The following is a 25,352-nucleotide window of genomic DNA, read 5'->3' as shown; positions in this document are numbered from 1 at the left end:
GCTTCCCAAGTTCCCTCAAAACGGTTACGGTTGTAAAGATATCGCAGTCTCATTCAGTTCTCGAGAGATTGGATTCCAGTGGAAAAGGCACTTGTTCTTACCGTACTGTTCTACATGAAATATAAACTGAAAAACAATTTCTGGGAGGTCATCATTGATTTCCAAACGAAATATCTACACTTTGGGGTAACTGGTTTTAAACACTTTTGTCTTCTCTAATATCCCACTTATGGCCGGATTAACGCAAGTATTGTTTAATAAGTACTTTATTTTTTTTTTTTCTTATTTACATTTTCATATTATTTTATATTTTACAGAATTTGGTTTATTTTGGTGAACTTTTCTTAACGAGGACACTTTGTGATGCCTGTCATGAGGAACGTGCATCTCAATAGCGTTCAATCCTGGACATATCTGTAATATCCATGGCCAAAATGGAAGGCTCAACTTTGGCCCTTCTGGAACGTAACTTACGCCAATTAAGGGATGGTTTTGCAGTCGATTAACGTTACGGCTAAAATGCATTCAGTAACGGGCAATTTGCGTAAACTTGTCACATGACCTTGCAAGCCATACAAAAAGTATCGTGGTAAAAAATGGATGCCAGAAATATAAAGAGCATGAAGAAATTACTGTAGTAAGGTTGTCAATTTTAAGACCACTGAAGTCTATTTTTCGAGCCACTAAACTGCCATTGAAATTTACAACTACATAATTATCATTGGTCTTAAACTAGGCAATCTTACTAATTTCATCACGCTCTTTCCTGGCATCTTCCTCGATCAATAACACAAGGCCAAGTGACTGGGTTCCACAATGGCCCTACCAGTCGGGGGAACAAGTGCCAGTTCATGGCAACATCACTTTCCCAAGAAGTGACTGAGCCCGCGGTTTTCATCCCAGACGTTGCTAAGGAACATGACGTATTTGTACGCGCGATTGCTTTCGGAGAACGAGTGAGCGCTCGCGCTAATTTTTGATTGGATGAAATAATTCAACAATTCTTCGAGTGCTTCAACGAAGATTTGATTAAACCGGCTCTTATTCCCCCGACTGTTCTACTGATTATCATAAAATTGAGTAAATAGGCAACTAATGCGTTACACAGTTGCTACAGTCTAATCAGTTCACCTACAGATATGTTCCACTGGCGTACTGCCTGGCTGTCATTGATGGTCCATCGCGTCGTGCGCCGTGTCCATTAAAATAACCGTAAGGGGCCGGGTAGCTGTGTCTAAATTTCTCTCTGTTCTCCGTATTGTTTTTACTTTTGGCAAAGTCTCGATCGTCGTCTGGCTGTTGACTGTACCACGGGCCTTTGGTTGTATTTCGATTCCTATCATAAAACTGCGTGTCATCTTCCAAAGGCTGTCTAGTGCCATTTGTGTAAGGAACGTTCCCTGAGGGGTATTGTTCAGTCTCGTATGGGTGTGGCTCCTGCCTGTATTCGTAGGGGTCTGGGTATGGTACAATTCCTCCTTCGTTCATTTCGTCTGCGTACTCATCAGTTATTTCTTCATAGACCTCCTGATATCCGATCAGGTTTCCATCGTTATCGTAGACCCCTATTATTCTCCTTTTGTAGGAACTCTCGGGTTTCCTTGGGGGCACTTTGTATGGATCCGGATATTCCTCTAGTTGACCGTCATAGTCGTCAGGATACTCCCCACCGGGGGCACTCTGGTAAGTGTAAGCCTCCTGAGGGGGCTGCAGTGCCGGCTCCTCTCCTCCCCAGCCATACGGCGGGGGCTCAGGCCACCTTTCGCCATTCTCCTCGTTTGGCTCCCTGGGGTAATACTTGTCCCTGTCATCGACGCCGTTCTCTGGGGGCACGTCGTGGTGTGGGGCATGTGCGTGCAAAAGACCATCCAATTTAAACTGTTCCTCTCGGCTCATCGCCCTGAATCGTCTGGGTTGCACTTGTTGGTCATCTGACTCGTCTTCATCGGGATACTTCTCAGGCTGGTCATTGTCTCGGCTTGGTACTGGTTGAAAGGCTCCTGCATTGAGACGCACATCAGAGCCCTTAATAAAAGGGAACCTTTCCGGATCAATACTCTTTGGAACCTGAGGCCTGGGCAGGGCTTGAGCGCTGATGAGAATTCTCTCTGGCTCTGCGGGTGGAGATGAATAAGAAGGCGGTAGTGGAGCGCTTTCAACTTCTGGCGCCGAGACAACCACAGGAGGAACATCTCCCTCCTCACTTTCTTGCGAAAAACTTTCTTCATCGTTGTCCTCTGGTTCAGATGGGGCCAGCTCTAATGGATGAGTCACCAAAGGGTTACCTTCCGCGCTGTAGTCCACGGTGACCCCAACAGGTTCTCCGATGATCACAGTTCCTGGTAGCTGGCTGACAGAAATTTCTAGTTCAGACCTGCTGCGGCTAAGACCGGCGGTAACAACTCGGCTTCGAACGCGTTCTTGCACTGATACACCCAACTCGACTTCCGGTTTTCCTTCAACGTCAATCGTTAGAGAGGTTGTTTCCGACTTGTCTGGTACCACAGGCCGACCAGCCTTGAGTTCAGCGACCTCTGCGCGACTTAACTCGTAGCGTTTGTACAGAGACTGGATTTCTTTGGACAGCTCAACCACGTGAAGGCTGAGTTTTTCGTTTTTCTTCTCGCATTCATCTAGCTGACCGCTTTTTCCGTCGAGCTTTTCTTGGACCTCCTTCACATTGTCCTCCAAGAACCGGATCCGATTGTGAAGCACGGATTCGTCTTTTTCGGAGGCTGGTATCCTGCTCTGGAGCAGTTGTATTTCCCTCTCGAGCATGATAATATGGTTATCTTTGTCACCGTCGTCCATTTCTTCAATCGCTCTGTTCTTGTCGCTCAGTTCTTTTCCTAGTTTATTTATTGTGTCTTCTCTGGACAGCAGCTCTTTCTTGATCCACTTGGCTTGTTCTTCTGCCTGCTGTTTTTGTTTCGAAGCTCGTTGAAGCTCGATTTCAAGGTGAGTGATCCTTGTGTGTGATTTGTGAAAATCTTTGCTCAAACCTTCAATCTCCATATTTGCTTGGCTCAGCTTTATCTCGACCTCGGCGAGTTTTTCTGAATCTTTCCTCAGCTCGCTTTGAAGATTGTTCTTCTCTTTCTGCAAGGAATCTTTTTCGTCTTCAACCTCGTCCAATTGAAGTTTCAAAGACTCAAACTTTTCCTGCCAACCGTCTTCGCTCGTCTGCCGATTCAACGATCTCTTTAGCTCTTCAAGCTCTTCTAAATGCCGTTTACACTCTTCTTCTTTCTTTCTTAAAGTCTCCTTGAGTTTCCTCAGCTCTTTCTCCAGATCTCCTGTATCTTTGGCGAGTTTGAGTTCCGATAATTGGCGGCGTAGGGTGGCAGTCTCGGTATGTGCGTCATTAAGTTCCCGTCGTACCTTGCCATATTTGGTTTTGGTTTGCTCGTGCTCATCTTCTGTCCTCTCCAAGTTTCGCTCCAGTCGCTGCCTCTCCATTTGAACGGAATTCTTCTCTCGTTTAAGCTCCTCGTGCTTTTGCTTCCAGTTTTCATCATCATCTTTTCTTTTAAGTTTGGCTTTCAAGTCAGATATCTCTGCCTCCAGCCGACGAATCTTCTCCTCCAACTCTTTGCTTTTACTTTTCAGTTTGTCTGTCTCGCTGATGTGCAAATCTTCTTCCTCTTTCAGTTCTTCGCTTAGATCTTTAACTTCGTCCTTCAACTTTTCAGTTTCTTTCTTCAGATCTTCATTCTCATCGCACAGCTCGCCATACATCAGTTTTCCTTTCTCGAATTTCTCTTTCAATTCTTCGAGGTCATCGTCAACGTCTTCCTTCTCCTTGGCAAGTTTTTCGTTCTCTTCTTTCAATTTCCTTTCGTCCTCAAGTATCTTGTCGTATTTGTCCTTCAACTTCTCATACTCTTCTATCTCTTCTTTCAATTTCTTTTCGTCTTCCAGAATCTTGTCGTATTTGTCCTTCAACTTCTCATACTCTTCGATTAACTCGTCTTTGGTATCATGTTCTTTCAGTTCCAGGAGTTCCTGTCTGGCCTTTTCCAGCTCTCCTTCGATGTAGTCCTGTTCTTTCAGCTTCTCCTCCAAGTCACTTATAATGTTTTGATCCTGAGCCTGGTCTTTTCGCAGCTTATTTATGACCATTTCTTTCTCTATAAGCTCTTTTCTCATCTCTTCGCATCGTTCATTCAGATGTGTGATCGTCTTGGAAAGCTCATCTGTAGTTTTCTTGGCTCTGTCTTCGGATTCTTCTAGGCATTCTTCGACCTTTTCTTTCTCTTGTTTGGTGCGTTCCAAAAGCTCTTCGAGTTCCTGAATTTGAGACTTGGCGTAGTCTTGGCTTGACCATGAATCTCCAGACTCCTTTGGCACAGCAGCAAGAGTTGGGGTTTCTCCGACAGCCACAACACGCTCTTCAGTAAAATCATCGGTTTCATCGAAGTCACTCAAATCATCTTCAATCGGAGCCAGTGGAGCGCTTTGTACAACTCGAAGGTGCTCAACCACAACTTTTTCTGGATCTTCTTCTTCTTCGTACTTAGATTTTTCTTCGTCCATGATGTGACCAGCTAGTTCGCTCTGTAACGAAATCACCTCGTCCCTCAGCTGTTCCAGTTCTTCTGTCAGCTCTTCGTTTTCTTGCCTCAGCCTGTTTCGTTCATCTCCGTCCTCTTGATCCAGCTCGGCTGCAAACTGGGATAGCTCTCGCTCTTGTGCGTCATCTAGCTGTCTTTTCAGCGAAGCAATATCATCTTTTAAGTCTTCAATTTCCGCTCTCAGTGCGGAAATGGTCTTGTCTTTGTCAAAAACGTCCTTCTTGTAGAGTTCTGCGCGGACGTGGGATTCATTCAGTTGCTTGGTCCACTGCTTGGAGTCCATTTCTGCTTTGTTTTTGCTGTCGACAAACTGCAGGTACAGAAGTTCCTTTTCTTTGCAAACTTCTTTGAGATTCATCTCCAGCTGTGAAATCTTCTTGTTTTGAACCTCGAGTCTGTTGGTGCCTTCGCGGATCAAACTCTCTCGGCTGTCTTTCTCGTCTTCCAAATTGCCTTCCAACTCTGTAACAAGGCCTCTGAGATGGGACATTTCTTTTTCAAGCTCGATATTTCTCGCTCGGCTATTGTGGCTGTTTTCTTCTGCTTCGTTCACTTGCGCGAGGTAGTCCACAATCTGATGTTTCATCTCCTCGATAACTTCGTCATCGGCCGACAATTTAATTTGCAAGTTCTTCAATTTCTCCTCGAGATCGTCGACTTCCTTTCGCAGTTCGTCTTTTTCTTGCTGTAGTTTATCATTTTCCGTGGCGATTTCTTCGTACTTGAGTTTTAAAGACTCCATTTCTTGCGTCAAATCATCGTCGCCACGACCACAGTATTTACATTTTTTCTCGTCATCAATGGATTCATACTGCGGCATTGTGTCACGCAAATCATTGGAATCTGTCGTTTGGTATTTATCGAGCTGGGTTACCAATTCATCGTTTTCCTTTGTAGCGGCATCGAGCAGATCCTGTAAATTCGCGTTGTCTCTCTTAATTTCTTCGGCTTTCTCTTGTTCCTCTTTGTATATGCGAATTGTTGCCTCGAGCTTTTCGATGGTAATTTTCAACAGCTTATTTTCCTCCACAACAGTCTTGAAAGTGATTTCGTGCTCTGAGAACGTTCTGTGATAAGAAAACGCCGCGTTTTTCAATACGCCTATCTTTTCCTCCGTATTCTCGCAGGCGTTCTCGAGGTTGCGAAGCTTCGTGCGTGTATTCCTTAACTCCTGCTCGAGCTCGCCCAGTCTGTCTTGCGCCTCGAAGAAGCGTGTTTTGAAATCTTCGTCGGCCGGAAGCTCTTCGACTTTAAATCTGATCTTTTCTTCCGTAGTCGTCGAGTTAGTTGTTTGTGAAACATACTCTGTTTTCTCTCTGTTGACTTCCAAATCGAACGCGGCCTCTTCAGAGTCGCGTGGAACTTCGCGATCATTCGTTCGATCGAATGATTCTCGATTCGACGAAACTGCATCACTTGTGTCCGACATGTTTGGAAGGTTGTTCAACGTTGTCACTGTTAAACGGATACAAAACAGCTCAGAATGTAACGTATACTATTCCCTAAGTAAATATCTCGCGTTCCAAGGTCGTGTATGTACACGCGTGCTAAATGACAGGAACAATGTCACGAAGAAGCCAGAAATCGAGGCGAGCGATTTCGTAAAATGGCACAGCGATCGCTTGTTCGATCGATCGGTTGATCCGATGATTCGAAAGACAAACAGGCCGAACAGACCGAAAGTCAAACAAATTTGACCACAGAATAAACAGATAGCATCAGCAAAAGACAAGCGATTAGAACACTAGGGTTCGTCGCAATTTTCATTTACGTCAGACGACAACAACGAAAGCAATCTTCACAATACTAGACACATGTACATAATTAGCCGCTATTGCCTACAGCAAAAGCGAATCTGACACGAAGTAATCGTTTAGCAAGTGTTTTAGGTGTAACAATACCTGCTATTCCCGTCTGAATTCAACTTCTGCAAGGTGTTTATAACATTTCGCTGTAGCTTCCTGCCACGAATCCGCAAGCAACAGCAACCGAATTAGCGAAATATACGAGTGTTTGATATGGCACTCCGCGTCTAATTGAAACACCTACGTGGGCAAGTCCCGTGAGAACTGAAAGATTGGCCACTTAATATAAAAGACTGCACAACCAATCTATAAACGGTTTGCGAGGAATTTGCATACCAATAACGACGAAGTCACGCTCGAGAAAACGAGAAAGAATTCGTAAAGAGTCACGCTCGAATTCACTATCCGTGGCGGATAATTTTCACACTTTTAGCAATGGACAGAATGTTGTCAGTGCGATCCGTCACGTCACACTGGGCTAGTCAAGTATTAGCTATCGGATTAGAGAAAGTTCTCCGTTTATTTAATACATTTCTTTATGTATTTATAACTTATATGCTAAGCGCAAGCCTTTAATCCTAAAGCTTGGCAAACATTTGGCAGCGGTTTAATGTTTGTCGCGAAGAATATTTTGTTTTTAGACATGGAAACTGTTAACTGATGCTAATCACTTCTGTAATCTAAGACGATGGTGTTTGAAGAATTTGTAACACAATGTTTGCGCGTTCCTTGAATTCTTGACGGAAAAATCCGAGGCCTGGCGAGCTGGAGAGTAGAGACCAAGAAAGACTCCAGCAAGCGAAATTCTTTGTTCTGATAGTAGCCATAATAAACAATGCTTTTTTGTTTAGAACTTTCCAGCTGCTTCGCCGCTGTTTTTCATTAGAATGTTACCCTTCACGCCCAACTTTTAAAAAATGTGCGTTTGTCAAAACCGCAAGATAATTTCGTTATTTAAGCCCGGGGGTGTGTACCAGTAGCGCTGAGCAGCGAAGGGTTTTGTTTTTGGGTATGACTTGTGATTACGTCACCTGTTCAACTTTAAGCCTCGTTTACAGGCAATTTTTAGCACCTTCAAACACATTTTTCGTTTGAGAATAATTCTTTCCATGGCTTTAAAAATTCGTAGATGAAAAACTTAACGGGTTTACTTCAATAAGAGTTGAAAGTAACTAGCCTGGCACGATTGGAGTCAAAGTTCCCCAGTATACGCGGTACTTTTCTGCAAGTTAGACTCTTGATCTAAGGTCTGAAAAATATTTTAAGGGGTTGACATGATGGGCCTGTGATTTACAGGTAAAATTCAAATATTATTTAAAGATAAACAAAAGCCAAGCAAGATTCAACGAATTGCATTATCACCACACAATTTATGTACAAACAAGGCATAAGTTATGAATAAAGACAAGAGGCGGAAATAAACCTGTGTTCAGGCTAGCAACCCGACGAGCCAAAATGTTTTCATTGTTCGACAGCCGATTAGTAGTTGTAAATTACCGGATTATATGTTAACGGAGGCTTAATTTCTCTTATGCTAAGCTTTTGCTCGGAACTAAATGCAAAAATTAATATGAAGGATAACACAACTAATGAGTTTATTTAGGGTCAGTAAATGGGCTCCTGGTTTATTAATACGATCTAATAGTATTCTTTCATCCATCTTAATAAATTTGATTTGTACACATTCCTTCACGATCTTCTTAGCTTCCATTACCTTGCCGAAATCCTATTATATTCTTATATTTACGCCACAGTTTGGAATAGCAAAAATAAAAATAAAAGATCTAAAAATAACTGCTGTTGTCGTTGTTTTTCGACAGGCATTCCTTTGTAAGAGCGCGGAGGGACTGGACCATTCACGAGGCAGCCAACATGGCGGTAAGTATAATTTTTCGCGAGCTGCAATTCGAACTGATGAAATTTTGCAAATTTGTGCTGTTCTTTGTTCACAGGCCGAGGAGATGACACCCTTAGTCAAATCTGAGTGTTTCAGTTGAGGCACAATGACGAGAAACTTAAACCGACTAGCGATTAAGTGTAAAATTGTCTTGCCTTGTTGTCTGTGTGTACAGTCGTGTGAAATTTGTTTTCGGTGGTAATGTAAGCCTGTGTTTGTTAGTATCGTTGTTTATCTGTATACATGTGTAGTATTTTATGTGGTGTGTAATTTCTAGTAACGTTCAAATCAACAGAGCGATGATTAAACCCGAGAAATGAGATTCAAACGAGCTTAGCTGGTTTGACAATGATTGTGTACACTTGATTTCTGAGCTCTGTAGTAGAACTGTGTGGTGGAGTCAGGGTTTGTTCCTTTAAAAGCAACATCACTGTTAATCTTTGCAGTAAGTTTATTATCGCACATCTTTAAAAAAGGGAAGCTCATACCATACTTCACTTGGGACTGAATGTTTCTTGACCTTTTTGACATATGTGGGTTGTTTCTTGGTGTGCGACAAATGCAGACTTCAAACTGGCACTTTTCCAGTATTTATCATGTTACCATTACAATAAACCATAAACTGGCACTTTTCCAGTATTTATCATGTTACCATTACAATAAACCATAAACAGGCTAACCGGAGCACCATTCAGGGTAACTGGAACGTTATTCAGGCTAACTGGAGTGTTACTGAGGCTAACCAGAGTGCCAGTCTGCAGTCTGTGTTTGTTGCACACCCGTTGCACCTATCACCTTAACCTAATGCACCTGTCAGTGTTAAGCTGCAGGGAAGTGGGGGTGGAAGGGAACACTGGGCACAGGCAGGGGATTTGTTCATATTGGGGACTTTTGACCATTTTAGTGGACTTTCTAACACAATTTTATAGAAGTTGATTGAGTGACTGTTTTGACCATCCACACAAGCCCTGTAATGGGCATTTGAGAAGAAAATCTCAGCTAAGTTTAAATGCCCCTCCCATAACCAGCCTCCCCCTTTCTGTAGCTTAACATTGATAGGTTCACAATTTTCTTGATGCATAAGGCTGTCACTCTCTCTGACCAACCGGCCCTGTTTGGTGCTCCCACTTTACTGCGGTTTTCACAAACATGCGTACTCTGAAATTCAAACCTCGTCAATCATCTTAGCAGGCCTCTCAGGAAACAGAAGTTCACTTCAACCGGGTCAAAAGGTCATGTCTGTTATGATTGATAGGTTTTAATCCATTTTGTTAATTGTTTCTGATTTTTAAGGTTTGTTGGTTGTGGCCATAATAATGACTGATGGCAGCAAAAACGCAATTGATGTTAGTTGGGTTTTGAACTTCAGAGTTCACATATTTGTGAAAACCGCAATAACTATACCTCAGCCTTTACTTGGTGGGATCTCTTGCAGGGACAAAATTTCCATCAAATTCCAACATGTCTCTATGTTTGTTGGCAGCTTAAAAGCAATTGAATAGTTTGTAATAATAACATAATTTCTAATCAGAAAATAGCAGAAGCAATCATGGGTCAGTACTCCAAAAGACTTACATGTATATGTTACATGTTTGTCCATTCTCTTTGCAATTGTGTCATTTCCCAAATTTATTTGGTAAATTAGTCTTAAGTTCTGACACCTTTCTCTGAGCTTCAATATGAACAAATGCTCTTATGTCGAAAGTTGTCATAGCAATTGCGTGCTTTTCAATTTTGATATTTTTATATTCATATATAACAATAATAATTATTTTAAACTTCCCAAATAATGTAGTACGTTCTAAGTCCAAGTACATTCTTCTCCCCAGAGCTGCTAGTCCCTCTTAGCCGGCAGAGCCTGGGGCATGGGGAACAAGTGGCTCTGGGACACATGATTTGATTGGCCAGATCTTTAACAAAGGGTAATCAAATCAAGTAAGATCCCTTTGTTGTTGGGGATTTTAAAATGGTTGATTTGATTAGCTGATTTAAATTCTCTTTGTTCAAAATCCAGTCAATCAAATCATGTGTCCCCAGACCCCAGAGCCACTTGTTCCTTGTGCCCAGGGTTTGCCAGCTAAAAGGGGCAAGCAGCACTAGGGAACAAGAATGAGTCCTAGTCGTTATATCTATTGTATCACTTTCTCTGTCTTTGTGTGTGTGTCTCTATTTAATTTTTTTTCTCTCTCTCTTTATGTGTGTATTATTCCAGGTAGCCAGTACTCACATTTTATTAACTAATTAAATATCTCAAAATGTAAATAATTTTGGAAAAGCGAGAAGAACAATAAAAGATTGTTGTTATGGTTGTTATTGTATTGACTTTTACTGTAATTTACTTATACAGTCAAGCCTCCCTTAGCTACCACCTCTTGAAAGGTTACCACCTCCTAGGGGGAGGGTGCAGGAGGTGCACACCCCCGCCCCGAGATGAACTGCAGCTTTCTAATACAACTGGAATTCTGCCAAAAAAATCAGTTACGTCATTCCTTTGTGGTGCACCTCCTCCTAAGAAAAATCCTGGATCCACCCCTGTCCTGAAACCAACCACTTTTCCAAAATACTAAAATTTTGCATGTGAAACCACCATAGTGGGTATTTAAAGTGTTTGTGGGTTTACGGATGCATTTCTGCATCGATTAATCTCTGAAACGACTACAGGCTATGAGCTTTGACTCAAAAATTAGACCCTGGACTACGAGCAGCCCCTATTTTTTCGTAGAGTCTGTCGAGCGTGGAGCAAAAAATAAATGACCACGCGAAAAATGTGGATTAGACCCCACACTGCCTGACCTCTTGTAAGTGAAAATTTAGGGTGGCCGCATTTAGCTTTTATTATTATTCAACAGATGCGCGCGCTGCCCATATATGGTCAAAATGTTAACGATATCTGTCATCCGTACATAACAGATATCCTGCGATATTCGTAGGTTGCGAAGATTCGTCTGAAATCTTGTAAAGCGCTGCATAATTATAGTTTTTCTACGTGCAAAATGTGTTTTGTTGACAACTTGTTGAATAATAAAACAATTATCCTGCTCAATCTTGCGGAATATCGTCTGATTTTCTAAGTATCAGGCGATATTCCGCGCGATTTCGCAGGATAATTGTTAATTAACTACTGTCGAGACCAAAAAGAGCAATAAACCCTTGACAGTAGAGGGTCCTGTACAAAGGTATAAATCCCATTTTTCCAGTCCAATTTTAACCAAATCCCATTTCCTTCCCAAATTTTCAAAGCCCCAGCCCCAGTTCTATTGTTTTTTGTCTGTAATTCCTATCCCAGTGACCAAATCCCAGTTCGTTCCAGTCCCAGTGACCCAAATCCCATTTTCCCAATGAAAATTTACCCAAATCCCAGTTCCCATTTTACCCCTTCAGTTTAAACAGGTGACGTTATCAGTGACATATCATACAAAGCGCATATATCAGTAGTTAATAAACTGTTTATAATCCAGAGTTACAATTTACCCTTCTGGACGTCATTCTGGCTATGCCGGGATTTAGTCAACAGCGAGAAGAATATGTTAATATTCAATATTTCCCAATTTTCAAAGAGCCAAATTTCAAATTCACCCGTTTTGTGCGATAAAATGCTGTAAAAGCTGTAAGTGTTTGCAGAGTGCGTGACTGTAATCTGAACCAATTACGTGCCAAGTTTTAACTGGGCCGTGCAAAACAAAAGATAGTTTCACTTTCATCAAGGCGTCGGCTTCGATACTGTACATTCGATGTTTCGAAAATGTAGAGGAAAATTTAGAGATGGTGCCACAACAACCCTATAAGAAATCGACTTTGATCGCCAGCCTGGAGCAATAACGAAGAATCAAGGTAAATTTATCAGGTAAGAGTGAATTATTTTGCGTGCGTGAGAATCGAAGGAAATCCTGAAAATGTGGCGACGGGGTCGCGTTTCATTTCCATTTTTGTGGGATCTGTGAATCTTTTGCATAAACGCCGAACAAATTTGCACAAATTGCGATTTTCTGCACATAAACTTTCTAGCGAGTGCTGTTGCATTAATATTCAAATTGAACTTGCTTTTGGGAAAGAATGCTGCTATAAGCGCTTGATAGCTGTAAAAAATAATTGGTTGAAATGTCCCATTGCTTCTGAAACATGGATAACTGTGTTCTGACTGTGTTGTTTATTAAGAATACCACGGTATTTCGAATCAACCGATCTAAATCGCGAAGAGATCGCTCGTGCGTGACACAAATTAGATAATGGCTTTTCACTAAACGGTTACCATGATGTTTATTTAAAATACTGACCTCGTGTTATCCTCACGAAAGGGGATCTGGATCACCTTTCACAGAAAACAAAACGGTCTTGATGAAAAGGCATTTCACGTTTCACGAAAAAAAGGAATTCTATCGCGTGATAGTTGATGAGGCCGAAGCCCGAATCAACTATAACGCAAAGAAATCGAAAGCGAATAATCTAATTGTTTTAGTATGAATCTACTAGACGTTCAAAACAAAACAAGACAGGCTCATGACATGATTATATTGAATAATGATATAAAATAGGTCACGCCGCGCGCGGCCTGCGAATACAGCCGCCTCGGCAGCCGCCTCTCTTCGAAGAGAGGCGGCTGTGTTCGCATAGCCTGCGCGCGCGGAATCGTGGATAATTGACAACTGTGCCACATTGCATTGGCTTCTGTGTGCGCCTTTGCATTTCATTCAAGATTTATTGAGGCCGTTATTCGCTCGAAACTGAAACGAAGAGCCGAGTTTTTTTTTAATTGTAAAATGACAATCAAAGATATACGGACGTAAAAGTGCCCTTTGGAAGCCAAGTTTTAAATCAAGAAAACGTCAGTGAGTAGAAATTTATGAAAAGTTGAACACAGTTTAACGAAAAAAGTTATTTTTTGCAATGGAGGCGTGCAACCATGGAAGCTCAGAATGACTGTGGAAGATGGGTGTTTGACTGCTGATTTACTTGAGAATGACTGAGGTGCCACGGTGGAAAAACAGCTGGATTGGTTCTAATTTTCGTCCTGAATTTGGAGCTGAACATTGGAGCGATTCTGAGTAGCCAGTGCCTTGTGTGATGGCTCTTCTCCGCAAACAAATCCACTCAAAATATTCGACATGTTCTCGTTCTGGTGGAAAGATGCTCTCAGTGCATATTTGTGGTGAAGTATAAAATCATTTAACTCTTGTTTCGTTAAAAATCTCCATTCCATGTTTCGTTGCTATTTTTGTCTTCTCTGGAATCGCCACGACTAGTAAATTCTCCAAATCCTCGTCACAAACATCACAACAAACACTTCACCGTATTTGCCTTCGAGGTGTATTACTTGTGATACTGTGCACTGTGTCCTACAACACCTTTTTAAAAGCAACAGTTAATAAATTTTATTATCAAAATAAAAATCTTTCCATTTACAGCATTTGCAGCCTCAGGGCATTTGCAGGTTGCAGCCTCGGTAATTTGTAGTAACGTCTAAATCTACAGAGCGATGATGATGATGAAATCTGAGAAATGAGTTTCAAACGTTGGTAGTTTGAAAATGATTCTTTTCACTTGCCGTTCTGAGCTCTGTGGCCAGTTAACAGAACCTTGACGTAAAGTATATGAAATAGTTCATATATGTGAACTGCGGATGAGATGTAAAGTGAAGAAATGATCCTCGCAGTGAATTGCAATTTAATATAGAAATGTATAGTCACAGTTTGTCTTAGCTATGTAAGCAGATTCGTTATTGAAACTTTTGTAATAAAGGAACATTCATACTTGCCTTAGATCAATATTTTCTTTTGTAGTAAATAATAAAGATGGTAAATTTTAAGCTCGGTGATAAATAATGAAGAAATTGTTCAACATGACACGAGCGTGGGACAAAGAAAAAATCTGAGTCCCCGACGGGAATCGAACCCATGGCCTCCCAGATACCGGTTGGGCGCTCTAACCAACTGAGCTACGAGAGACTCGTTGAGAGCTGGGCCGTTTACTAGGTTGATATGTGACACGCGTCCTGCATACTACTAGGATCAGCAATATTTACCATATTTGTAGTCTCTGATTTTTGTAATTTGTAGTAACGTCTAAATCTACAGAGCGATGATGATTAGTATGGGAAATGAGTTTCAAACGTTGTTAGTTTGAAAGTGATTCTTTTCACTTGCCGTTCTGAGCTCTGTGGCTAGTTAAAAAGCAAAGTCTGCGTTTGAGCCAAGTGGCCCATCAGGCTGGAGTTTCTCCAGGATCCGTAGCATTAAGCGACTAGGAGTATTTCTACTTCATCCTAGTTGTGATGTAGTCCAGTCCCTGAACTCTCTCTTCCACGCGCTCTTTACAGGGGCTGCAAGTTATCCTGGACTCTCTCTTCTCGCGCCTGGGTTCAACCCCTATAAAGGGCGCGCGGAAGAGAGAGTCAAACTGGGACTGGACTAGGTTGTAATGCTGGTCCATCGCAGGGATACCCCCCCCCCCCCCCCAGCATTAAATTTGCCGGTACCCACCGTTATTTTACATTACTTAAAGACTTGCAAAGAAAGCGAAGAAATGTATATGATAGGAATGAGTTTTTGTGACATGAAAGAAAGGCCACAGTTTGTCTTAGCTATTTAAGCAGATTTGTAATAGAAACATTTGCAATAAAGGAACAATTACACTTGCCTGTCATCAGAGAACTATATTTTCTTTGTTTTTGTGTTTACCCTATTTAAAGTCTCTGAATTTCTGTAGTAACGACTAAATCTACAGAACAATGATGATGATGAAATCTGAGAAATGAGTTTCAAATGTTGTTAGTTTGAAAGTGATTCTTTTCACTTGCCGTTCTGAGCTCTGTGGCTAGTTAACAGAACTTTATATAGAAATGTATATAATAGGGTTAAGTTTTAGTGTGACATAAAAGAAAAGTCACAGTTTGTCTTCAGTAGCTTGGTATGTAAGCAGATTTGTAATAGTAACATTTGTAATAAAGGAACATTCATACTTGTTGAGTTCTTTTTTTTTCTTTTTCTTTGTTTACCCTATTTAAAGTCTCTGAGTTTTGTAATTTTTAGTAACGACTAAATCCACAGAGCGATGATGATGATGAACTGGTCTGAGAAATGAGTTTCAAACGTTCTTTATGGTTTGAAAGTGATTCTTTTCACTTGCCGTTCTGAGCTCTGTATAGTTAACTTATGATTAAGATTTAGGCTATTTATGCGCCTTTAACAGTCAGTTGACTTCCTTAGTTTTACCTATGTAAGACCATGTAAGTAGATGTAAACATTTGTTATAAAGGAGCAATCTTACATGCCTGAGAGATATATTTTCTTTCACTTTTTTGTTTACCCTATCTGCTTTTTGTAGGTAAAGTCTGCGTTCAAGCCTAGTGGCCCATCAGGCTGGAGCTTGTCCCTGTTTCAGTAGAATGAAGCGACTAGGAGTATTTCTACTCCCCCCTGGATGGGATACTAGTCCATCGCAGGGTTGCTTCCAGCAGTAAATTCGCCAGAACACCTTGGTAGAAAGAGGTACTGTGAGAGTAAAGTGTCTTGCCCAAGAACACGACGCAGTGCCCCGGTAAGAACCCGGACCGCTCTATCCGGAGTCCAGCGCTCTAACCATTATGCCTCCACCCACTTAACCTATTTGTAGTCTGATTTTTATGTGTGTAATTCGTAGTGACGTGTTAATACACAGAGCGATGATATTGATGAAATCTGAGAAATGAGTTTCAAACGTCCTTAGTTTGAACGTCATTCTTTTCACTTGCCAATCTGAGCTCTGTGACTAGTTAAAAAGTAAAGTCTTCGTTCGAGCCAAGTCACCCCCTCACCCATCAGGACGGAGCATTTCTCGGTTTCCGTAGGCGATAAGGAGTATCTTTACTCCATCCTGGTTGGGATGCTATTCCATCGCAGGTTTATCCCCAGTATTAAATTCGTCGGTACCCACGGCTATTTATCATAACTTTAAATGCTTGCGAAGAAATGTATAATGCAGAGTCGAGTTTTTGTGACAAAAGAAAGGTCCTGTTTGTCTTAGCTATATAAGCAGATTTGTAATAGAAACATTTGTAATAAAGGAACAATTAAACTTGCCTTAGATCTATATTTCTTTGTGTTTCACCTTTGTTTATCCTATTTGTAGTCTCTGAATTTTGTAATCTTTTGTAATCTGTAGTAACGACTTAATCTACAGAGCGATGATGATGACGAAATCTGAGAAATGAGTTTCAAACGTTGTTAGTTTGAAAGTGATTCTCTTCACTTGCCGTTCTGAGCTCTGTATAGTTAACGTATTTTGGCGGCTTGAACAGTCACAGTTAGTTTTCTCCCTTAGTTTTACCTATGTAAGCAGATGTAAACATTTGTAATAAAGGAACAATCATACATGTCAGAGATCTATATTTTCTTGTTTACCCTATTTGTAGGTAAAGTCTGCGTTAGAGCCCAATGGCCCATCAGGCTAAGCTTATATTGGTTTGACCCGGTTTCAGTAGAATGAAGCGACTAAGAACATTTCTACTCCCCCTGGATGGGATGCTAACCAAAGCAGGGTTGCCCCACAGTTCACCGCGGTCAAACGTCTCAGGCAGGTTTTCTTTCCATTTCGACGTTTTTTGTTCAAATTGAAGTGTTATTACGAGCAAGGATAGATAAAAATAGTTGCCGAGTGAAAGCATAATCCCATTCCCTCAGGTAAACCAGTGTTATTACTTTTTAAATGTTTCGCATCCGAACCAAAGGTGCTTTGACAAATGGCGCCGACAAGTCCGCATATCGCTATTTTCAAACACGTAGAACTTTTTTAGTAAAGCTCCAAAAAACTTAGTAAACCCTTAGGATACCGGTTATGTATCGAACTTTGAACTGTGAAAATTAAAACCTTATCTTTGCAGTACTTTTCTTATTTTTTGCATATTTCTGTCGTTTGACCGCGGTGGAGCCCCACAGTAGTAAATCCGCCGGTTCCCATGGGTAAAGAGGCAGTATGATAGCACTGAAAGTGTCTTGCCCAAGAACACAACGCACAACCATTAGGCCACAGCGCCTCCCATTTACCCTATTGGTAGTCTGATTTTATGTGTGTGACGTGTAAATTCACAGAGCGATGATGATGAAAATGGGAACTGATGAGTTTCAAACGTTGTTAGTTTGAACGTAATTATTTTCACTTGCCGTTCTGAGCACTGTGGTTAACTTAACGTGAAATTTATGCAGAAATTCTGCGCCTTGAACGGCCACGGTTAGTCTTAGCTATGTAAGCAGATGTATTAAAACTGTACCTGTAATAAAGAGAGAATCGTAAATGCCTGAGATCTATATCTTCTTTATTTCGTTTTCCCTATTTGTAGTTTACGAGGTTGCCAGGCAACTGTTAACACATTTTGCAGTTTAGGCTAATCACAGCTTCAGTCACACAACAATGAGCCAGTCCATGTCGTGTCTTATCGTGACATTACAGCGTCAAAAAAGAAAACACATCAAACTATGCCAGTATATCGCCATTGATATAAAACAAAGTTTTACTTTAATAAAACATGTCTGATATGAAACCTGCTTACGTTGGATAAAAAAAACATAAGTACAACAGGCAACCAAGTTCAGGATATGAACAATCTTGCAGTTCTTCGGCGAACAGCGGATGCCACTTTTTTACCGATTGCGTGACAACTGAAACAACGGCTGCGAAGTATTAAGGGGAGGGGGGGGGAGGAAGGCAGGGGGTCCGAACCACCCGCTTCCCGTACCTTTTCTGCTGCTTCCCGCCCATTTTCGTAGTGGTTCCCTCCTCTTTGTCCCATTTCTTTTGCAAAATATAGCGACATAGTGCAAAAAAATTTTCAATTCCTCCCGGTTCCCGCCACCTTGGAAATAACGTTTCCCGCCTCCTCTTATCCCGCCTCTTCTCTCGGCCTCCCGCCCTCCTGTCCCCCTCCTATTAAACCTGTCCTTGATTTAAACCACAGGGACAGTCAATTATAACCTGGAATTTTAAACCATTGTATGTGCAATGTGTTATAACAGGACAATAGCCTCCGAAATTCATAGGTGTGGTGTAGGTTTGTCACACAAATGCTTTAGGGACGTGACAACCGAAACAAACGGTTGAGTAGAAGACTAAACAGAAGAACGTCACACCTTCGGTGGAAAGTGGTGTTTATTTTATTTAGTTGTGTTAATACCTATTATGGTAGAATATGATGGTAATATGGTTCAATGGTATGATGGCAAATGCAAAACGGTTTACATTCTGTCACTCATTATACCCAGAGGTTAATCGTTAACCTCTTGGTTAGCAACACAGATGCATCATCGATGAATGAAAGCTAGACAACAAGTGTCCTTGTAAAGAATGACGTGGCGAGGGTATGCGTTTGTGCAGGTACATGAAAAATGAGATTTTTTCTTAGTGGCGTGGAGAATTGAAGCAGGTGTGAATTGTTCAGGTGCTTCAAAATACATTGCCATTTTTCACCAGCACTTCAAAGATATTTATTGGCTGGCTGTGGGTGCATAGCCTTTTTCAGCGCTGTTTGGCGAAACGGGAGCCTGTGAAACATTAGGCTTTTTATCAGGTCTTGCACTAAGTTGCTTAAATTCCACTTCTGTACAATTTCTTGCCACTCCTCGCCAAAGCCGTTAATTGACCATATCAATGTCCAACCTTAAGAAAGTTATTCATGTTCAAGAGAGGTAGTTTTGTTTGTTGTTCTGTGATGGATTTACGTAACGCTCTTTGTGATGGAAACTTCGCTACAGATTGTCGCCTTTGCCAGACAGTGTTGCTCATACTCTGCAATGGAAATTCATCAGTTAAAAAAGGCTCGCAAGTAAAACCGATCTTTAAAGTTAACAACTTATGCTTATATCCTGTTGGGGGGGGGGGGGGGTTGTACTCCCTATAGTAAACTAGTAATAGTTCTCACTATAAAGCTGTCCCCGCCTTTTTATAATTTGTTTTACAGCAATAATCTAGGATTAGTGGAATCTTTTGTCGTCATGACATTGTTTGCTACGGAATTTCTTGTTGTGTGACACCGTTGCATCCTAAAAATATTAATTCACAAGTTCAAGTCGAATATATTACCTAGCGCGCGGAAATATTAACCTAGCGGAAATATACACAACACATTATTCGTGGTGACAACACGCAAGCTTATTTCCTGGCTTATAACATTCAAAATTAACTTTAATACTAACAATAATTTCCAGGCCAAAAAGCCTAAAAATTCCGCGAGTAACAAAATATGGCACAGTTCAAAGATTCGAGAAAACAATTTTTGATTCTTATTCAACCCACTCTTTGGATCAAATAATCTGACAGTTTGTTAGCGAAACGAATTACCTTGTATTACATTTTTGTTTATTACTCGTATACGATACAAACCCCCGAAAGCAAACGTTGACGCTCGAACCAGCTCCTGGAACACACGTAGCCAAGAACACGAAACCAATTGCTCGAAATCTTTCGACGTATTACTAACAACTGCTTCAAATATCACTTAAAGCAGAGAAACCGCTCGAACAAATCTGTGAACACGCGTAAACCAAAACCGGAAAACGAAATGCTGCTAGAAGATGGCGAAGCTCGAAGGTGACGAAACGCGACCTCGTGGTTGCAAGTACCCGACACCACCGTGCGCGCTTGCTAAAATATTACCCGTCACGACCGTGCGCGCCTAGTTTTGTCAAATCGAGAACGCTTCGCCCATTACAAACACATTTCTTACTTTTTCAACAAATATTCTTTGTCCTTGTATGTATACACCCGGGGACTCCTAGGGTGCCTCCTCGGGTTTTGGCCTCTGGGCCAAAACCCTGCGGGGGCAAATATATGGGGCGGCTCCACCCGAATGGGGTTTCTTTTTTGGCTGGAGGTATCTGAGGGGTTTACAAAGGGCTTTTCAAAATAAGGGTTTGGACCTCGGGACTGAGCACCCCCCCCCGTATGAAACCTTGTTGAATTCCCCCCGGGTGATCATAGTGCCCTGGTCCATCGTCTCAATTTACCCATGTACACAATTTGTGTTGCGTATTGCTTTCTGTCGTCGTACAGATCTAGAGGTCAAAATGTTCGATCCTTACACTTCTGTCCTGAAAGATGTGATTTGTGGTGCTTGTATGGATTTGTAGTGTTTGTATGGCTATGTGTAATGCGTGTGCCAGTATAATGTTCATTTTGATGTTACTCTTTTCTATTCTTAAATTTCAATTAAATTACGAGTATAGCTCACCGGTAGCTGTGTAGATTCAGTGTGTTCATCCTCCCAAGAGGCCACCTCGGTGACTTGTTTCTTTTCTTTCTCGTGTTTTACCGAATGTCGATCAACAGCTCCTTGTATTTGTAATCCTTGGGGTAGGGATGGCAGTGCGACCGAGCGTGTAGTCAAAGGGAAGTAAAAGTCTTGGGAGGTTGTTGGTGGAATTCCTTGAGCTTGCCTCGTATAATGGCTTTAAAGGAAAATAATAACGGGGGAATTTAAACGTAATGACAGAACTTAAACTTGCTACAGCCCTTTTGTAAATGTCTCTCATACAAGAAAATCAAGGCGCTTTAAATAGAAGAATAGTGCCTGGCCAACCCACAAAGCTGTGTTTTGCTCCTGGTAAGCACAAATACTATCATGAAGAATTAATAAACGTTCTCTGGCTAAAAAATTAAAAAAATACAAGTTTTCAACTGTTGGTCATCAATATAAAACTTTTCGCCTAGGGTTTCAGGCCTCTCTGTGGGTGGAAAGGAATTAAGGCACTCAATGTAATGAATATAGTATATTGATGCTAGCCTTGAAAGCTGATTAAAGTTATCATTTTGTTTGGGACTGCCAGCTTTAAACCTTTCTCGGGTTATGTACATGACTCAAATTGAAAATAAAGAAAATTTTATCTGCCAATGTTGCATGATTTTCGAGGATTCTAAACGTCGCAAAAATAAAGGGTATTGGTGTAGATACCTTTGTGGTTCGTCCGTCTCGGCGAATATATTTCGTAAATCTTCAATCCTGGCGTCCACATGTAAAACTCTGTCCATAACTTCCTTCTGTTTTAGTAACAGCTGCTTCCGGGACCAGTTCTTAACCTTGCCTCGCTTTTTTATCTTGCCCTGTGAGGTTGAAGATGGAATGGGTTCCGCAGTCTTGGGCCCAGCTCCCTGAATCATCATCATGCCCCCTCGGGACAGCCCCGCGGTGGCAATAGACGACCGCCCGCCAGTTTGATAGCTGGACACTTGTGGAATGATTGGCGGGAAAAGAGCAGATTCCTAGAAGAGGTAACCTGGTTAGTCTATTTAAGCTGGAGATCCTCTACTTTCAATTTAATGAAGGCGCATTTTTTTTTATTAGTTTGTGTAAAGTGGGCCAGATCTGCGCGATAGACGCTTTTCGCTTTGCGACTCGTTTGCGCCGCTTTGGGCTCTTATTTGATTGAAAAAAAAAAAAAGATTAGAGAAACCCTCTGGAATCAGGGTAGGTCCAGATCGAATAATTTTTGCCATGTGATGCACACGATTTTACCGACAAGCACAAGACTCTATTTTATCCGTTAAGGATACACGGTTATAACAAAATGAACCTTTTAGTTTTGGAAATATGATTTTTGTCTTTGCTGAATCAAGCTTAAAAATATCGGCAGTGTTTCTGTAAACGTTAATAAGCTGCGCTGTCGGTTTTAATGACTGAATAATGGATAAGAATGACGCAGTGTGTGACAAGTTCTTCAACATAGTCTTACCTCAGGTTTAACAACGTCAGTGTCCCTACAACAGTAAATTAAAAATAAAAATAAAAGCATTACAGAATTGTTCACCTGACAATCTGAAAACTGTTTGCTGACGATTGAGTCGAATTTCTTTCTTCTACCTGCTTTGTCTGCGACGGATTGTGAGGTTTGCTTGTCTGACCAATCATAGTTAACGCAGATAACGTGATAAACCAGTCAGAGTGGAAGCAAAACTATGGCGGGAAAAGGCGTGACGTGGCAAGCCAAGTCGTGATTTGGTTTTGGTTTGCTTATGATTGGTTAATAAAAAAGAAACAGCGTGTTTGCCGTAGTTGGTTAAAACAGTTCACGTGTTCTTTCTTGAACCAATAACATTACATGTAATTGTCGTGGAGTGTAATTTGAAATTGACAGTAAAGAAGGCTTTTAATAAGAGGTCAAATTAAAAGGGGCTCCCCTTCCCCTAACAGTAATAAACAGCTCTGTTTTGCACACTTAATACTTGACACACTTAATACGTTTTGACATAACGCAAGATCATTTTAGTTGTTTACCTTTCATCAAGCGTCGATAGAATCTAGAGAAAGAATCAAAAATAAAATAGGTTTGTATTCTTTGTGACTTGTGAATGTTAAGCTTGAAGTAAAGGCGATTAAGAAGTAAAGACTTTATACGGTATACATTATGAGAGAGAAACCGAAGAACCGCACGTCTCTCCGTTCTCGAGTTTCCCACTTGCGCGTGTATTGCGCTCTGAGGTCTACTGTCAAAATCCTCGCTACTCCACCTGTTCTACAGCTGACTAGAACCTTGTTTGGATGAAGTCTCTCAAACGTAATTCGATCGTATCTTATGTTTGACTGATGGAGAATTATTAAGGAAAGAGAAAACTTTGCGTGTTTTCATTCATGTCTAGTAGCTTTTTGTTAGATACGTTGCTAGCAGGTTCTTATATGGATGGTGTTAGGGCGGTGTTAACTGACGACTTTAGGATCGAGAACTCCGTGAGCGATTGGTTGGCGGGGGGGGGGGGGGGGGGAGTGACATCCCCGGCCTTTTATCATTTTCATAACATCCCTGTATCCCTGTTTACCGAGGAAAGAAACTAACACAAGGTTTAAGATTTGATGGGAAGAGCTTTCTAGACATGGTGTGGCTTACTTTTATCCCGACGACTGGTACATCGTCTTTTCTTTCCAGATCAGATGGTCGTTGTTTCTGAAAGAAAATCATACGAAGCCTTAAAAGGACTGTGTCACGGCTAAGTTAATTTTATGTTATTAAATTTTGTCAAATATTCGCTATCAAACTAAATGTTTGCAAAGAAATTAATTCTATGATTCTAAATGACAAAACCATAGCTTCATTGCAGCCAAATGGTCTCCCGGGAGTTATAATTTAAAGTTACAAACAGACAAGATTAACTTTGAACACTGTTACGTCGGACCACATTTCAAAAACCGAAATCGCAATCCGATTCAATCTTCGACACTTTTGGCCATCCGTACCTTCTTTTGAATTTGATGAGTTATTTAAATATTCCTTCACTTTTTTAAGAGGTTATTGTTATATATTTAAACGAATTTGATGGTCATTTCCGATGCCTAAGTTTCGCTAAAATCCGTGAGACTGTCCCTTTTAGAAAAAGGAAAAAAAGAATAGACGTTCAAAGAATGCCAAAAGGCTTTGGCGCCTCAATTAATTTCGACGCTTAATCAACTTTCAAACAAACGTGTCATAACGCAGATTTATTCAGGAGAACCTTTACCAAGCCTGTTTACCTACCTCTCTGTATTCAGTCCACAGATTGAAGAATTTCTCGTACAAAGTTAGCTGTAAAGTAAAGGTATTTTTTTAAAAAATTATAAATTTGGTTTTTGTTTCTAACAGCTATTCTTGATTCAGCTTGATTTGCTTATTTCGTAACGGAAGAATACAAAAATCGGACTTTTATATAAAGATGTAAAATTTATTACAGTGTGACCCCGTTAATTCAACCATAATATATCGAGGCGTCGTGTGCGGCTCAGAAAACTACGTAGACCGTATCCTGAACCCGATGTTAAACCGGTATTGTACGTTACCGAGAGTGATATGCGGAATAATCAAGGTTTTAAAATTTTAACAGGGGCCTCGGCTTTTGATCATAAAACTCCGCTGCTAGTCACAAAAATAAGAAAGGTACCAGTTACTGAGAGGAGACTCTGATCCTTGTAGCATGGCTTGCTAAAGGTTCCCGCGCGTTCCTGCGTTCTAGTATGTACAGAGTCATTGAAACTCCATTTTATCACTGAAATCTAAATCAATCTACAGAATCATTGAAATTAAAATTGTCCACACTGTAAAGGAAGTTTTATCCTTATTCCTTTAATGTTTTCTTTATTATTTCATAGCATAACTGAAAAGTAGCCTGCAGTAACTGTATAAGCTGCGCGTACTAACCACATTAAATGAAAGGATTGATTAATTTGTTGTAAATCAATAATTACCTCGTCCTGTAGTTGATGACTCAATACCTGAGCTGTAGATTGGATCGCTATCAGGAAACAGAAAGGATCAACTTCAGTGGCAAAATGGATATTTTTGAAAGAAATGGAAAGAAACTGGAAAAGCGCAAGTGAAGACGAAAATAGGAAAACAAACGGGGAAAGAAAAGTTTTCCAGTCCCCTCATTTCCGCGCCTCTTCAGAAAACCTGTTAATGTATTTTCTTGTTACCCCTAAATTTTGTATCTCACCTAGCATAATTACCAGTGACATAATTAGCAACATCATTATCATAATTTACTTACTATCGATAGCATGTTGCGCCATAACTGTAACTTGTTCCTTTATTTGGTCTTCCGAAGGGATCGCCCCAGACCCCTCAGCGATATGTTTCACCTCGTTCAACACGTGCGAGCAGCCGCCGCCCCTGTGAGGCTGGAGCGAGTAAAAAAAGTTTTTTAACGTAGACCACTTGCTGTTCTTGACGAAAGCTGCGTCAAAAACATCACCGGTGTCTTCAGGGACTTGAAATAGAGCAGCTTCTTTATCCTGGGTTATCATGTTACGGCTAGTTCCATCCACTGCCTTTGCACTGCGGCTATCTTCTCCTTCTTTAACCGGCTGCGGTTCTTTTGAGCTGCGGTGATCCCCAACATCTTTGCCGTACTGCGCTTCTTTTGAGTCGCGATCACCACCAACTTCTTTGCTCTGCTGCGCTTCTCTTGAGCCGCGGTCACCACCAACATCTTTCCGTACTCGTTTCTCTTGGCTGCGCTCACCACCATTTTGTTTGCTCTGCTGGGTTCTCTTGGCCGGTCCCCTCTTCTTTCTGTGCTGCGCGTCCTTGGCTGCGTCACCACCAACTTCTCTCTCTGCTGCGCTTCTCTTGGCTGCGTCACCATCAACTTCTT

General features: G+C 41.2%; 2 protein-coding genes across 2 annotated transcripts; both read right to left on the bottom strand.

Moving 5' to 3' along the window:
- Positions 1-307: 307 nt before the first annotated feature.
- Positions 308-6,765, bottom strand: LOC144663641 (uncharacterized). The gene is made up of 2 exons (XM_078524649.1): positions 6,476-6,765; positions 308-6,029 (listed from the first exon to the last, which is right to left on the bottom strand). Exon 2 carries the CDS (start codon positions 6,001-6,003, stop codon positions 1,132-1,134), a length of 4,872 nt encoding a protein of 1,623 aa, XP_078380775.1. The 5' UTR covers positions 6,004-6,029; positions 6,476-6,765; the 3' UTR covers positions 308-1,131.
- Positions 6,766-18,854: 12,089 nt separating this feature from the next.
- Positions 18,855-25,343, bottom strand: LOC144664102 (uncharacterized). Its single transcript, XM_078525230.1, has 10 exons — positions 25,306-25,343; positions 24,747-25,210; positions 24,445-24,491; positions 23,741-23,788; positions 23,117-23,173; positions 22,510-22,532; positions 21,968-21,992; positions 21,190-21,497; positions 20,470-20,686; positions 18,855-19,028 (listed from the first exon to the last, which is right to left on the bottom strand). The coding sequence occupies exons 1-10, from the start codon at positions 25,341-25,343 to the stop codon at positions 18,888-18,890; spliced, it is 1,368 nt and encodes a 455-aa protein (XP_078381356.1). The 3' UTR covers positions 18,855-18,887.
- Positions 25,344-25,352: the final 9 nt, after the last annotated feature.

The sequence above is a fragment of the Oculina patagonica genome, chromosome 8, assembly GCF_052425735.1.
Source record: "Oculina patagonica isolate OP01 chromosome 8, crgOcupat, whole genome shotgun sequence".
NCBI lineage: Eukaryota > Metazoa > Cnidaria > Anthozoa > Scleractinia > Oculinidae > Oculina > Oculina patagonica.
The sequence above is the reverse complement of the archived record's forward strand: the minus strand, read 5'-3'. Positions and strand labels throughout refer to the sequence as shown.

Bases quoted from the DNA above. Each gene is read 5' to 3' on its own strand.
- LOC144663641 (XM_078524649.1), bottom strand. From the start codon at position 6,003: ATGTCGGACACAAGTGATGCAGTTTCGTCGAATCGAGAATCATTCGAT.
- LOC144664102 (XM_078525230.1), bottom strand. From the start codon at position 25,343: ATGGTGACGCAGCCAAGAGAAGCGCAGCAGAGAGAGAA. The intron at 23,174-23,740 runs GTAGGTAAACAG...ATTTTCTTTCAG, and splicing joins TGTGGACTGAATACAGAGAG to AAACAACGACCATCTGATCT. The intron at 21,498-21,967 runs GTAAGACTATGT...TACCTCTTCTAG, and splicing joins CTGACGTTGTTAAACCTGAG to GAATCTGCTCTTTTCCCGCC.